The sequence below is a fragment of the Apostichopus japonicus genome, chromosome 22 (assembly GCF_037975245.1).
Source record: "Apostichopus japonicus isolate 1M-3 chromosome 22, ASM3797524v1, whole genome shotgun sequence".
Taxonomy (NCBI): Eukaryota; Metazoa; Echinodermata; class Holothuroidea; order Aspidochirotida; family Stichopodidae; genus Apostichopus; species Apostichopus japonicus.
In genome coordinates this window covers 22029536-22046702 of record NC_092582.1, presented here as the reverse complement: position 1 = coordinate 22046702, position 17167 = coordinate 22029536, and the positions used below count along the sequence as shown (strand labels likewise).

The following is a 17167-nucleotide window of genomic DNA, read 5'->3' as shown; positions in this document are numbered from 1 at the left end:
TGTATATAGATTGAGGGGTATCCGTCAATGTGCAAATTATATCCATTTACTTGAGTACACGTTACTAATATACTGTAGTAGGTTAACTAAGTTCTTGTACTAGCCTTAATTCTCTCTCCATCTCTTCTTTCCCGTCCTCCACCCTCAGCCAATAATTCTTCACCCCTCCATCCTTCCTCTTCTCACCCTTCCCATCCCTGCCTCGCCTTCCCCCACCCTACCTATCCCTTTTCCTTCTCCTACCTTCCCTTGCCCTCATCCTTTGTAACCATCTTTTTCCTTTCCCCTCCCTTCTGCCCTTCCTTCCCTTCTCCTTTCTTCCCCCCTCCCCCTCCCTCCCGCTGTAAGACCTATGTCTTGTATTAATTTATTAAGTTTGGTTCATCAAGTGAACCACACTTACAATGAAAGGAAGATGAATGAATGAATGAATGAAATATTTTTTTCTAGATATTGTTACAGGTGATTGATTGTGCCTGTAACATTGTCAGTAATTATACATACAGTAGTACTATGAGTACACATGGTCTGTAGATGATGCAATAGGATATATTACTTGCTTGTGTATAGTTAACATTGTTGAACTTAACTGTCTCTTATGACAGTAGGAAGTATAGCTTACATAAATTTGTTTTGTGTGTGGTTGCTATGGAGGTGAGGCAAGATGAGGGGGTCAGTCTTTATTGAATAAATCCTAAGATGCTGTACAGTTCCATCATTGAAGCAAGGTATGGAATAATTGAGTGTTTGCACTTCACAGATTATTCATCATTGTTCTGTTTACATTAACTGCTATGCAACGTAAGATTTGTGTAGTAATATTACACTTTATATTATGGGCTACACTTCAAAGATACAGACTTTAAGCTGGCATTTCATACCTCAAAAGATCAATAAAAGTCTTCAATCAAATTCAAATGGTGTTTGATACACACACTCAATGAGACAATGACATTAAGGTGGTTACCTCAAGTTTTGAGTGAAGATGATATTTAAACATGTCAGTATTTTACATATAAACAATTGTACAAAGGTGAAAACTTGTGTATTATTCCCACATGCTGATTTCAGAGTATTGCTGGTTGAAGTTGTCATATTTTATACCAAAAAGGAGGGGGAGGGGGGGGGGGCGGGGGAGGCTTCAAGCAAGCAGGAGTGAAGTCACTGTGATGAAAATGTATTGGTTAGCTCGACTTTTCATACTAATTGCAACTACTGCTCTGTGTTGGCTTTCTTGAAATATGGGATAAATAATATGTATAATACTGCATACATATTATGCTTAAATTGGTGTAATTGTCCCTGGGGCTCTTGATTCCTATGTGTCCTCCACTTGATGTGATGTCATTGGCCACCCTAAAGGTACTTCTGGGTCAAAATAACTTAATCTCTGTTTTTTATGATTATTTTTTTTATGAAATGCTAGCAGAAGTCAAATTGCTAGTAGTGATCACAGGTGGAACGTCACGGAGACACACTGTATGTGACATGTCTATTGTCCAAATTGAAATTATACAAATATTTTTTTTTTGTGGTAGACTGTCACTGGTAGTACTACAGGGAATAATTAACCCAGAGGCTAGACTATTCCATCAACAACAAAAAATGTTATGCAAAATACCTGATTGCTATATAAGCACATTCCTGCTGGTGAGGGGTTAAAGGTTGGCTTAGGGGTAAAGGAAGACTGAACAACAAAATGTTGGAACCATACTTATTTAGAGCATAAGTTAGTAGTAATGAAGACTTGGAATGCCTGCCCCCACGGCCCTTGTCCTCAGTAAATGTGAATGTGATTTAGTTGTAACTTGGTAGTAAAATTTACTAGAGTGGCTGGTCGATGGAAAATGTATGAAATATATGGGATTAATAAGTACATTTTGTGAACATGACATGAATTTACAGTATTTTGAAACCTTGGTTATCCAACAATTCACTAAGATCTGCATAATACTGGCCATGTATTGTCACTAACTATCTAATGAGCTTCTGTAAATTTTAATGTATATTCATGCCCCTTTTCAGAATAAAATGGCAAAAATACATGATTATAATGGGTATTGCCTAACAAATTTTCTGATGTTCAAATTCATTCAGCCGTCCTTACAATTAAAACATACAGTTTAGAATATTTTCTGATACATGTACAGTACATGTAGTTCAGATTTGTAATTGGTAAAAAGGGTCATACCCAAACATTATGGTACTTAGTAGTCTAGTGCATTCCACTCTCCTAAAGTGACAGGAAAGCAGATACAATTGTGTAACCATGGATTCTAATGTTGTCTCCCCACCTCGCACAGTATCATTGTAATGTAACAAAGTACAAAGTTATGCTTGCTGTAAGAGGGAATTCCCCCCCCCCCTCCCTCCTGTGTGATGGCTCAGCACTTAGTGCTTAAAGTTAAAACTGAAATATGTGCTCCAGTGCATTTGTGTGATATTACTTGAAAATAAACAGCCATATTGTGTGATATTACTTAAGCAGGCTTCACTTTCTTCCAGGGTTGGGTTGACGTGACAGCCTTTCTGCATTATTTATAAGATCTAATGTAGCAGACAACAATGGTATAATAAGACAGCTGTTTTGTGGGACAAAGTAGTAAATTACTAAATTTGCCATCTTCTTGAATGCTAAAAGATTTTCAACACTTAATTTTGAAATAAGACATGCCCCCCCCCCAGTAACGTCAACTGTGTTGCAACTGAGTATTCTTAACAAATTTCTGTCAATGAAATACATGGATACATGTATGTGGGTGTATAGTATACTGTACTTTGTATCTTGAAAAGCTGATAAACCCTGATTTGGTTATTAAAATAACTAATGTCTGATTCTACCATGGAAGTACAATACTATTTATTCCTAAATTAAATGTAGTTGGCGAAGGATGGTTGGGGGGGGGGAAGGATGGGGGGGGGGGAGTGAATCACTTGTAGTTGCGTTGCTTATTCGATATTTGCAGATGAGTGACAAAATGTGGATTGGGTATACATGTAAGGGTAATGTACTGTACCTAAAGATCTTTACAGTATAGTGCCAAGGGTTCTGTGTGGTGATAGGTTGTACATAATGTGTGTGCCATGATCTGCTGTTTGTATGTAGCATGAACACTTAGATTTATTGTATGTGGGACCGTTTGTTGGAGTAAAATATGGATTAATACTGGTAAATGTAACATTAACTTTAGATGTCTATCACTGAATAAATCAATCTTGCAGGTACTTTGTTCTAATGTTTATTCATGACTTGTGTCATGTGATTTGACTGTACCTGTCATGTTGAACATGAGATATCAGCCAAATACTAAATACTGTATCTGCCGTACTAAACGATGAACATGTATGTCCTTGAATGATTTTATCCCTGTGAAAGATTGAGTGACATAAATTCTGTGGGAGCATTGAATTAGCAAGCAAAGTTCCATTCAAGAAATATTCCATTCATTGGAACTAAAATGAAACCTGAGGAAAACCTTCCACAGGTTTGGTTGAAAATCTCATTTTAAATGCAAAGTAGTTACTGTAACTGTACAAAATAAACCAGGTTCCAAAAAGTGGATTATAGTACTATAGGTGGTCGGTGATGTCATTATGGTAGATATTCTTAAAACGTTCTACTTTCCTTTTATAATATTTTTGTTGAATTATACTTGAAATGTGATAATGATATATTTATTAGAATGTTTGCTTGGTCGTCAAATGTCAATCATTACGTTCCCCTCCATTTAGAATTTCGTTACATTGCAGCTTGTTTATGAAATTGTAACAATATTTTTCTTGAAAGCATCACATTTTTAATTTAATTGCCATATTGAATTGATGACATCACTAAATATGCTCTTTCCAAAAGCATCCGTATAGTTTCACCAAATTTTCAAAAACATGTACTGTATCTCAACGATACAAAAGGCTATTACTGTAGGAGGAAGAATTTGACTTATGGGTGCAGGAAAATTTCAGCAATTTTGTTGAGCAAATGACTTAAACCATTGGAGTATCCACTATCCCTGTCACGTGCTGTACTGTGTGTGTTACTCCCTCACAATGTCTGTAATATTTCACTATTATCCCAAATTTATCAAGAACACAGTGCATTTTTACAAGCAGGTACTGTAGCAACATCAAGTGGTGTAAAGTATACTGCGCATCAATGCGTTAGAATGCCATTGTTTTTTTCAAGTGGGAAATGTAAGAAAAATGATCAATTTTTGGTATTATTGTTATGCCTTTCCTTTTTCTTTCAGATTTGCTGAGCCCATTGAAGATAGAACACGCGCATTGCAGAAGCGACAGAGGAGAATTTTGCATCTTTTCTTAACGAACTCTTTGATGCAAATTTTTCAAAATGGTACAGTAAATGTTTCTATCACAATGAACCATAAATATTTTGTATGCTTGAAGAGTAAAAATAACTACAACTGTAAGCTGTTATAATGGGACTGATGAACGATTGAACAATGGATGTGAACTGCAATAGAATTAGAGAGTGTCAAGTAACTCTGCAGGTCATAACATAGGTTCCGTTATCAGTAATAAGCCGTTGGCTGCTCTTCGTTCACCTTGTGTTTCATCTCAACATTACAATTTCATAATTTATAAGTGCATGTATAACTTCCGTCTCAAAAAGTGTGGACTATTATTTTCATTTTTTATTTTTTTCTGTGTTTCTTTTTAAACGCTTTTTTTTATAAAGCATAACTGGCTTTGTTTTATATGTTCATGGCTGGAATCTCATGGGGGCTTGTTGAAGTCCCTAATGGTAAGTATAAAATATGCTCTTGCTTTAGTTATTCTGCTCTCTAAAGAAATAACTTGGAAGATGAAAAGATGAGCATAAGCTGGCACTGTGTTCATAAGGTGCCAGATGAAAAGGTATTATTATCCTAGGATAAACCTGGTAGCCATTAATAAGTAGGATAAGGTGCCAGGTATGGGGTTAACTGACCATCTTTAAGATAGGCAGTACGTCTTTCTAGCCAATCCTTGCACCCTGACAATGGACATACACTGGGATACAGTCTTCAGTATAGCAGTCTTGCTTATAATGCACTGACTGGTGTTACACATCCGTCTGTAATAAACTTGGAATATAATTTTATCAGCGACTGATGTACAATATGTTTGGGAATAAATGCTGATTACCAAATGAAATGTACAATAATTGCCGTCCTACGTTTTGTTATCGGAAGAACACACACTGCGAACTGACCTCCATAAATCCCACATGTATTAGTCAATGGCACTGGTGTAGAGTGTCTGTGACATTGTCATAATGGATAATAAACAAACTTTACTGATTGATTCCCTGTTTGCACGGTCTCAAATAAAGACCATTACAACCTGCCCTATCTCCTCCCTGTGTCCCTTGCCTGATACTATTCCTTGATTCCAGAGAAACTAGAGCCTCTACAAACACAGACAGTCGTCACTCTTGCAGCAAGCTAAAAAGCCATTTAAAGATACCCAAGTCCTTTCGATCGGTCTCCTCTGCTATCTTTCTTTGCAAATATTCTAACTAGAAAGTAAATCACATCATGAGTTAGTTTTGAGATAGGAGTTTTTTTTTGTTTTCAAAGAGATAATGTGACTTCATTCAACTTAACATGTTTATCCACCATATTACAATTAAAGTTTGGTTTGTTAAACCTTGGCTTTTTTTCCCTGTGTCAAGTGGTTGCCAATTGAATCAGGACTGTTAAAATTGTCACCCTTATTTAAGAGAGAAATTATAGAATAAAATTGATGCTGCAAAGGGTAAATAATAATTTGAGCTGCATTCATAACAGACTCTAGACAGAGCTTTGCAGTATTACTAGTTTCTACTGTTAATTCTTGTACAGCAGGCAAGAAAGAAAATGTTCCTACATGTATGTCCTCCAGTTTCTCACACTTAGAACATTTGATCATGTGAATTGAACTAAAACTAAAAACTTCAAACAAATGCAACTCAAATCCCTACCATTTAGATAGGGGAATCCCACCATGTACATTATGTTAAAGCAGCAGGTTATACGTATACCACAAACATATCCTGGATCACCATTGCTGTAAACTAAACCTAAAATAGGCTGTTAGCTTGTGTACAGTAACAGCCTGTTACAATATCATGAGGAAGTCATTCATTGTTAGAGCAATATACAGTTACATGCTCCTAAGAATACAACACTAGGGACATAAATAGCCATTGCTATTTGCAGTGATCCTATATGCACTTAGAATTGTGAACTAAGGCTACTATTGAGAAAATAGGTCAGTAATCTAGCAAATTAATCATCCAAGCATGAAGACAGACCTGCATATATCATTTAACATAATTGCACAGAGGGCAGTATAGAATAGTCAAATTATCATTGGATGCAACCAATTGCTGTAATATACTTCACTATGCAGTCATCAAAACAGGCTCACTCGAGAATAAACATTGCAAACTATCAAGGAGCAGTCTAGAGGCAGTAATCTGATCATTAAAAAAAAAAATCAAATTCAAATGAAAGTTATAACATAAAAGCTATAACATAAAAGCTCTCCATGACAAACTAATGTTAAACAGTATGTATAATATGAGATAGAGCTTCAAGGTAAACAAGTCTTGAAAGTTTCCTCCCATTGTAAGCTTGCATTGTCTTCCAAATGTCAGATCAAATGGATGTTACAGAAGTGATGGCAGGCATTAAAATATGTTGAAAAATCTTCATCACATCCAAGATTATGAAAAAAAATCGCCCCTAGGCACAAATGGGTTTATTAATGGAGATTACCAACCAGGTGAACATAACAAGGCAAGTCCAACTGAAATTTTGGACAATGTAATATTAAATAGTGTTATAAACTATACTGGGTCTCTGTCCCTATGATACTTGATACTGAAGGTGTTTAAAGTACAGGATGGTTCTTTTAACAGGGGTGTCCAGGTTTATGAAGCTCTTGCAGGTCATTCTTTTTACCTTTATTGAAGCCAGGTTGTGTTCATTTCCAATGGTACTGTTAACTCATGTGCTGTATGTCGAAATGTTCTATTTCCAGAAAGTGTGACTGACGTGGTGTGGCTATCAACAGTGTTTGCACAGGGCATGCCATTTTGCTGAAAGAAAAATACATGTTTTAACAAATCTTGCCTTCCTCTATTTTTCTAGTGAAAAAAAAATTACTAATTCATGCATGCTATCAAACTACCATTTCCAGTGAATTGTACTAATCAGTAGCATTCAGAAGGCTTGTACCTGTATATAAGAACCCACACAGCAATGATGGTATGACCCTGTGAAAACCCTTTACTAGTATGATAAGTTATTTGGAATATAATTTCATATGTACGCTATCTAGTTACAATTATGCCTTAAGCTGAACATGGATAAATAAATGATAAAGCTGGTAATAACTGTGTCATGTGTCTTTTTCTTGTGCTCTTAAGAGCGTCTTTACCATAAAATTACCAAGGCATTATAAAGGGCTGTTAAAGTCATGTACTTTATCTAAGAATTGTACAGCACCAATTGAGATATACAGATAATATATATTGATAAATATAAACCATTTCCTTGAGATTTGGCTATGTGTGTGTTTTCAGGAACCAGAATGTTGAATCATAAATTGCAGTAGGCCTGTAGAGGGGGTGTCAGGGGATACAGCCCTGGGTCCAGGGTGAATTTTGAGACCCTGGAATATGTGGAGGGGCACAGGAAAATATGGGATAAAGAATATTGTATTCTAATTTCAGAAAGGGTGCAAAACAGGGCTTGGGGACATAATTGTCCACAGGGCCCTTACCTTGCTTGTGACGTCGCTGGCACTTGAACCCCAAACTGTCAATGTCCTGTGAGAATGAACATGGACAGCAAAGGGATCTGAAATGATGAATTACTGGTAGAGTGCCCTCTGTTGGAATAAAGACCGCCTGAAAGTAATCCCTTAAATAATTTCACTTTGCAACTTTGTCTTGTGAATTATTAAACTAGCACAAGTACATGAAAAGTTGTAATATTATTTCAAGATGTGGGGATTACACACAGCACAAATGACTGGATGTAAAATGTTGCTGTTTGTTTTGACTACACCATGATTACAGGGCTGGAAGTATTTTATTGATTCATTAATTAGCATTGGGTATTTATTATATGAACTACAACACCCAACTTTTATTGGGTTTTTGTTGGAAATAAATGTAAAAGAACTGTGGTCCTTTGTGCAATGGCTACGATGGGTATCACAAAAGAATGGGCTGCTGGTTTCCGGGTTCATTAAACTCAAGAAGAGGGTTTACAAGTGCTGGAGAACCCTACATTATAGAATGAAATGGCATTCACCTTACATGAAACCACACGTTACTAGACTAGCGTAATCTTGGCAGTAAAGTAGAACATGAGTCCGCAGGAAGAATGGGCGGATGAAGTGTTTATTAATTAAAGGCACTTGGGGTCGATGAATTATATTAATTACAGTTCCAGCATCAGTACAACTGCATGTGGTGATCAGCTTATAAGTGATATAACTTCACTAGTAAAACTGTCTAAATTATGCATAACGTAGTGAGACTTTCTGCCAATGGAATGATGACCCATTCAGACCTCTGAACCTAGTCTTGCAGATATCCAAGAGATAACAGGCAAACCAATTATAACACACAAATTCCATGTATGGCAAAGCCAGGATGATTTACTTGCACAAAGTCCATGGGTCTGGTTTTTAAATGATTTGTGATTTTGCAAGATAGAAATGAAAGACCCATGTGAGGTGCAGAAAATGTGTAGACAAAAAATAGATGATGAAAACACAATTTACATGACATTTCAGCTACAGATGTACCTATGCTACGGAATCTGTGACCCCCCACCCCCCTCAGTCAAAAGCCGGAGCCATTCTCTGGTTGGTCGATGACAAAGTGAAGGCAACATGTCCCCTTCCATTCCATATCGTCATCCCCCTCCCCCAAGTAGTAATATACAAGACTGGTTAATGATGGAAACATTACACATTTCAACTTACAATATGCTTGCAAAATCATCAGGCAGGATTGGAGGATAAGAGATGGAGTTGGGGAGGGAGGTGCAGAGGGGGGGGGGGGAGTCATCACTTATCCCTCCACAGGCTTTCGTTTGTAATTTTAAGGTGGAAAACTAGTCTCCCATTCATGCATGTAAAATAGCATAAGGTTTAGATGAACCTCCCCACTATGTATAGTAATGTTATGGTTGGTTACTATCTTTGCACACAGTAAGGTGACCAGATGTTCCCCATGGGTTTTTTTGCACCGTCCCCTGAGGTTATGCACAATCCCTGGATTATAGGTGTCCCCAGATTTCATGTATTGTCCATGGATCATAACAAGCAATAAGACTGGTTACCTTCAATTTTGCTTTTTTGCATTGGATTTTTATCTTGGCCAAAGTACGTGTTTGTGGTTGAGGTGTTCTTAACTTGGGTATTTAACCATCATCCCTGAGGGCCCACAAATTTCCATCCTCTGCTTTGAGTGTACAGTTTAGGTATTACACATTGATGTCCACATGAGGGGGTCAATATCATGTCCCCCAGATTGCCTGGGGGAAAAAATGGTCACCTTACAATAAACCTGCTGTTAAATAGCTCACAATATGTAACTAAAGAAGTTCACAAAATAGTCATTGGCAGTTAACAGTGTATCAAGGGTTTTCACATAAATTTCCAAGAAAAGCATTTTGAATTACATGAAATGATATGGTCAATGCTAGCATATAGCAACTGAAATTTTCTACCACAAATTCCTTCATGTTGTACTATGCCTGTGTTGCTCTGCTACAGTGTCTTGTATCAGCTTGTATTGCTAACATTTGACAATACAATGCCAAGTCGTAATTCAGCAATCAGATGCCTAGACAGTCCAATTAATTCCCATTTAATTTCTTTTTATTATTCATATCTTCACATTTTTCTGTGTGCAATTTGTACAGATCCTTGTTCCATGACACAATTCCCTTTCATGGGTCTGAGTAGTTATGTGTATGGGTGACAAAAGACAAGTCTGGGGGGGGGGGGTTATTGTATCACCTGGCCTCCTTGCTGAAGTGATTTTGTAATTAAGTATGATAAGAAAATTCATTAGTATGAAAGTACATTATTGTGATAGTACATTATTATGACAAATACATTATTCTTCATCCCCCAGCCTGTAAATAACCCCTGGTTATGAGGCTGTAACCCTTATCTATTACCCCCACCCCATCTTGCCTGAGTATTTAGTGTATGCATGTTAATAACACTTGTTTTATAGTAAGGGTTCAGGGTGTTTGCTGTTAATAGATCTACCTTGATCCCAGTACTAATTAACCTATTTAGTCACGGTTGAATTCTTTTCTCTCCTGATACTAACTTTGACACTGCTGTACTGCCACAAGTGCATTGACAAAGGAATTTCATGAAACTTGTACAACAGGGAAGCTTGAAGTGAACACTAAGAAATTTGCTGAGAGGGATGGGGGGGGGGGGGACAGATGTGAGACCCCATTCAAATTGAAGCCCCATTGCAAGGTGTGTAGTCTGCCCATAGTGAAAGACATAAGGGTGATGATCCTAACAAACTGACCATGTTTTTCATAGACATTTATACCCCAACATGTCTTGATTCTGATGGGGTGTACTCGTAAAGTCTTTGAAGTTTAATTATAAGTATAACAGGAAATGGGACCTTCAATAAGTATGTGAACCCTCCCCCCCTCCCCCCTCACTTCCATCATAAGCCCCAATATAAAAATATACACCCAAGGGCAATGCACTTGGCATTGTTCCTATGTTTTGCTCAATAATTTCTCAGTATTTTATGTCCATTGTTTTTGCTCTCCGGAGGTTGAGATACCATTGAATCTGATGAAAAGCGATGGACCATCTTAATAAGTGATGTGAACTGCTGGGGACTATATTTACAATTGGCAACTGTGTACCTATGAAATACATAAATGGGCTCATGTCATTTATTGCATCAATTTGTACCTGGGATATTTCATTGGTGGAATAATATGCCCATGTAGGTGAATTGTGACATCATTCACCAGTGCAAGTCAACCTTCAAGGATAGGGTAGCATCAGATGGTGTAGGAGGGTTAGATCAGAGGGGGGGGGTGGTATATTAGGGGTAATTGAACAGATCATTGTTACAGTGTGCAGGAGGAAATTCCACTCATGTCCAAGGACAATCAAAATAACCAGACTACCCAGTAAAGAACAGAACCCAGTAACTACGCTCCTCATGGAAAATCCAAACTTGATGTAGGAAATAACATGAATGTCTTATGATATAACCTTGGATGCCTTGTACATGTCTATATGAAGTTAAAGGGAGTATTTCAAAAACTTAAGATATTGGCATTAACAAATTTGGTCTGGATTGAAGAACTGAAGGTGTCATGGAAGTATGAAAGGAGCATTTCAGATACTTTGAAATATTTATATTATTGAAAATCAAAAAAGATATGGATAGATGGAAGGCATCCATATGTTCTATCTTAGGAATACATGTTTGACATTGAATACCAACATTCTCACAAAATTTAGGTTATCCTATGTAAAGCTGCCACCACCTATAAGTTACATTGTATAATCTGCAGTAACCTTAAGGATTAGAGACAGAGTGGTACACACAGGGTTAGAAGTGCATGTGTGCACACATGGGCCAGAAATGTTGAGCACCTACCCTCCATCCTCCCGCCCCCCCCCCCCCCCGCCACCCATCCTCTTTCCAATCGCTACAAAGGATATAATCCTAACAGACTTTAAATACCCTTCAATGACTTACCTTGGAGAGAAACGTTGATGAGTAAAAACACTAGACGACTACTGCTGAATGGTCCCCACCCTCCAGTCGGCTCATGTTGTCTTTCCCCAGATCCCCCCCCCCCTCCTTAACCCTTACTCTTAGGTTTGTCAAGTTTCTGCATAAATGGCCAACATATTTCAGAAGCATGCCTTTTTAGCTACAGAAAGGTACTTTGCCAGTCATAAAATGTAAATTAGGAATCCTTTCAGCAACCCATATCAATTTCTGAAAGGGAATGGGCCAGGGGAAAATCCCCATTCACATGGCTAGCTTTCTATTGATAACGTATGTAATTAGTGCATAGCTGTATGTATCACTTACCTGTCCTCACTTGACTAATGCACTTCTTTCTACCATGTCTAGAGCTGGTCATCATACCACCACCCCCATTCCTCGCCCCCCCTCCCTCGATCTACTGTAGGTTAGCAAAGTAGCTGCTGGGGCAGACTGAACAATTGGGCAATCAGGCAATGCCTCAGGGCCCAAGAAACATCCATAGCCTCTGAACCAAAACTCTACATTTATTGCACCTGTTGTTATTTTGCCATGTTATGTGCCTTATTTATGTAAGAAAGTGGGTGGGGGATGGGGAGGTCGAGGACCCCTCACTTCTTTATGGCTGGCTATTCCTCTGGTGAAGGGTGCACAGTGACCGTTTTCATTTGGGTGCCCTGATCACTGCCTTGTTTACCTTGCCCACCCCAGCCCCCTGGTAACACCTTTTAATCACCTGTAAGTGTAAGTTGACCTATCAGTTAGTACGTTTCTGTTCTCACATGAGTGCCTTCAGTAATATCATGGTTAGATCGAAGTCGGTTCTAGTATTACAAACTATACAGTTGGACCCTCACTTTTACATTGGTGTTTTTGCATTAGATGATAATCATATAATTTACATTGTATTCTCTCTCTTGTCTTCTGCAGGCATCTGTTGATCCATATCAGCTCTTGAAAGCTTTATCCATACTGCTCAACAAAGATGGCTCGGTCAAAGGGTCGACCGAGTTGTCCAAAATTTTAAAGTAAGTCTACCTTTAAAGCTTGTAATTGTCTGAGCATTGATCTTTATGATACTGGTACTCAAACCTCAGTGGCAATACATAGTTCATTCAACTGCCTAGTCAGTATTACCATTACCAATCTTAAACAGAATACTAAAAAAGGCAAAACTAGAAGCACACTCGTAGAAGCTTTTGATGTGGAGGAGGTTTACATTGAAACGAAAAATAATGTCCGAGTTGAAATCTTTAGGATCAGATGGAATTCATTTTGTTACTTACTAAATGACCTCAGGGGCTGTTGTTAGGGGGCCCAATGATTTTCTAGGGGGGGGCAGCCGTGACATCAGGAAATTGGTTGAGGTGGGCCTGACAGATATCTTAGGGGGCCTAGTGCCCCTCCCCCCAACTCCACTTTTCCCATTTACTAAGTCCATTGAATGACCTGTGTTTGAGTGAGAAAGATAAGGTGTCTTTTTATGTTGAACACTCTACATATCTGTTCGATAAATATTTGAAAGAGTTAGTAGAATAACTATTGCTCTGCTTCAAATTCCCACATTTACTATTTATTTTATCTTTTTTATTTCCAGTTTGATGAAAGCTGCCAGAAAGTTAGTCAGTCGATGTATCTACGTCAACATTTTACGAGCCACCTCAGAAAAGACGATCCTAAATAAGTGAGTCTGAAATTGTTTTACGTCCAAGTTTGTGATTCCTTCTTACTTTTATGTTAGACTTCTAGATATAATTTCAGAGCACTGCAAACAAAAATACTGGGACCCAATATGATCTCTTGTCAGATTTGTAAACTGTGCTAATGATGATACACAATTTGTTCAGAGTTCTTACGATCACTGACGATAAACGAATTCCTCGTACTGAAGCACAGGTTAGCTTAAGCAATGTTTCCTCTCTGTAAAACTCTACATTCCATCTGCATCTTCACCCTCCTTCCCCTCCCCACCCCCTCTCCCTTTGGAGGAACTATTAGACTAATAGAACATGCACATACATAAAAATTTATAAACATAACAAATTATGACTGGACAGACAACCCAATTTCACCATTGATTTAGCCTTGAAGGAATATTCCAGACATTTAGCATATTTTAAAGGCGAATACCCTTCAAATAAGAATAGCTAAAGAGCCATCAAACTTCATAGAATTTTTTTAGTATTTGTATGCAATGACATTTCCACCCTGAAATTTTGCCTTGACTTGTCATTTAATGTCTTAAGCTAGGAATAACGTAGTAATCAAAGTGTGTATAGCAGTTTTGAATGTTCTGAATTCCTGTCTCCTATAAATATGCTATAGTTCCTACAGTGTAAAAAAAAAATCAACTTTATACAACTTTTCACTTATACAACTTTTCACTTGTATCGAAATTTGCCCAGACTGCGTAGCATTTGGCGATGGGATACCCAATAAGTTACTCCCTGATAAAGGTTTTCTTTATCCATGTAGCTTGACCTTTGTTTCTGTTTTTTATGTAATAGCATGATTCTTGATGGAACCACACAGCAATATTAACCATGCTGTTGCTACTCTCTCGCCCCATTCGTAGATTCGTAGACGCAGGAGGTTGGGAAATATTAAATATTTGGCTCCAGGAGGCCAAAGATAACGAAAACCATCCGTTTATCCTGGAGCTGATCAAGCTGTTTAAGGTGCTACCGGTGTCTGTTGAAATCTTGAAAAAGGTCAGAACACTGAATATTCATGATGTAAATGAAAGCAGCCTGCTCCAAATTTGGGAATATTCTAGTTTTAAGTGACTACCAAAGAAGGCAAAGACATTTGTCTGCAAATTTATACATAAGGCTCAACTTTTTGTGGACACACGAGAAATGCATGCATTTCCCAGATTTTTTGGGTATCTAGCACAAATTATAGACCAAGCAACTGTATGAAACTATGCATAGGTCTGTATGCAGTGTTGCTCTGGCATGTAATGTATGAGGTCAGCTCATGTTAATGTCTGTTATTAAGTACAAAATAAAATATGGCCAAAGAAATGAAAATTTGTGTGACAGAAGGCGGTTACGTTTTGATAGCAGAACAGCAACTTAACCGCCCTCTCCTTTCTGTTATTATTATCACTTACATTGTCTTACGTCCTGCCAGCCCCTTCTGGACAGCAGGGACCCAACTTGATCCCTGTCAGATTTTGTGAACTGTGCTAATGATGATACACAATTTGTTCAGAGGTCTTACGATCACTGCTGATAAACGAATTCCTCGTACTGAAGCACAGTTTAGCTCTGCGGAAGTCATGTGATCTTTCTTAGCAAATACACTATTATTTTACAATAATTGAATAAATAACAATCAAATATTAGGAACAGTTGCCAATTAATGCCCAAATGATTTGGAAGCTTGTAGAACTTGTTAGTTGATGTGTAGCTGCTGCAGTTGTTAAGGATAAATATCTACTTCAACTGCATTTGAGATGCACAAATAAGCCTTTTTTACACCTTTGGCGACATTAGCCGTATCTACCAAGCATTACTGAAGCCTGAAATAGTATCTAAGGTGAGATACCCCGTAAAGGATTTTACCGCCAGCCGAATGAAAATCTGTGAGCAATCTATGGTTTCATTCCATAATTACTTATTACGAACAAATATTGTTTCATAAAATGCTATTAACCAAATGAAAAGAACATTTTTGAAATGAACTATTTTGAACCTTCCTCTACTTCTGCTCTCCATCTACAGACTAACACAGCTAAAATTATCAAGCAGTTCAGCAAGGGAGACACTAATGACAGTGAGTTTTTGTTTAATTCTCTTATTTACCGTTTAATATTTTATCTGTTGACAATGTCTACAAGAAAATATCATCTCAGTATCTCATAAATAGAAAGTTATTGTGAGTCACCAGTGTTGAAACAAGTCGTCAGTGTTGTAATGAGTCACCAGTGTTGTAACAAGTCATCAGTGTTGTAACGAGTCACCAGTTGTAACAAGTCATCAGTGTTGTAACGAGTCACCAGTGTTGTAATGAGTCACCAGTGTTGTAACAAGTCACCAGTGTTGTAACAAGTCACCAGTGTTGTAACGAGTCATGACTTGAGTCCCTAAAAGTGCAAGTCAAGTGACTCAAAGAAGATTTCTAAGTTTTCTGCCGACAGAGAAAATGCTTAGGCGCAATTCCATGGCTCAACACAAGTCATGAAAGTCACTGGCAATGACTGGATGCAACATTGATAAACTAAAGTGATTTGCTTACAACCCTGTAATGTACACAGAGTGTTCTTTTTACCTTGAATTGATCAAGTTTTATACCAAAGGTTGCTTTCCTCTGATGATGACATATGGCATCTCCCTGTGAAAGGGAATTTGTTATATCAACCCAGTTACGGTTTTGCATTAAAAAAATTATGGGGAGTTGTTATGAGAACAGGTAGTATAGGAAATGGGATGTGTTGAGTGTGAGCTTTGACAGGAAATCGGGCAGGTAAGAGGGAACAGAAGCAAGATGCAAAAGAGTTTTCCTTTTGTGGACGATCCTCGCATAGAAAACATTCACGCTAGGAGTCTCTAGCAATCTGGATATCATTAAAAAATATAAAATTTGCATCAGTATTGTGGATTTTAAGATCCTGACTTGAGTTTAGTAAAATGACTAGATGGAGATGAATAGGATAGTACGGTGATAGCCCACTGATACCGAAGATTCGATATAATAAAGACATAAGCTAAAAATGAGGTCCACATGAGATGCGTTTCCAATGAACATTTGATGTCAGAATCTTCAACGGTCGCCAACATGTACCTCTCCCTCCAGAGTTCAGCCTTTAATATGCTTTCATTTAGTCTATACTGGTCTATTTAACCCTAAAATTTCCTTATTTTGATGCCTTTTTCTAATGTTCCTCTCCTTATTTTCCTCAATCTCGTTTCCGTTTCGTTCAGGGTTGAAGGCCTGTTCCACAGAATTAGTCGATTCGTGGATGACGGTCATAAGAGGCAGCGGCCCAGTGGGTGAGTACGCTTTGTTTGTGCTGTATTTAATACCCTTGTGTCAGAATGGTTAGAATATTTCATGGGTATTAACAGGACTTCCATAAATTCCACATAATTCCATAAATTCCATATGTAAATGAAGAGCACCCTGACTACATGAAAATTTAAAAAATCGTAGCTGTGAAGCCGAACAGGTGTGAAGTAGTACGTGGCCCATTATGAAAGTGAGCAGTTTTCTAAAAATAATGGATAGATGAATTAAGAAATTTACCGAACAAGGACCCAAATATGATCTCGGTCAGATTTGTGAACTGTGCTAATGATGATACACAATTTATTCAGAGTTCTCACGATCACTGTCGATAAACGAATTCCTCGTACTGAAGCGCAGTTAAGCTTTGCCGAA

The 17167-nt window shown here is 37.8% G+C and overlaps 1 protein-coding gene across 4 annotated transcripts in view; it reads left to right on the top strand.

The window, feature by feature from the left end:
- Positions 1–17167, top strand: part of LOC139963912 (serine/threonine-protein phosphatase 1 regulatory subunit 10-like) — a 38611-nt gene that overhangs the window by 7205 nt on the left and 14239 nt on the right. For all 4 annotated transcript variants that reach the window (XM_071965134.1, XM_071965136.1, XM_071965137.1 and 1 more), the window contains 6 exons: positions 4248–4351; positions 12713–12810; positions 13380–13466; positions 14358–14493; positions 15511–15562; positions 16711–16779. In XM_071965134.1, the coding sequence (XP_071821235.1) occupies positions 4349–4351; positions 12713–12810; positions 13380–13466; positions 14358–14493; positions 15511–15562; positions 16711–16779 (445 nt within the window). In that variant the 5' untranslated portion in view covers positions 4248–4348. The remainder of the gene's footprint in view (positions 1–4247; positions 4352–12712; positions 12811–13379; positions 13467–14357; positions 14494–15510; positions 15563–16710; positions 16780–17167) is intronic.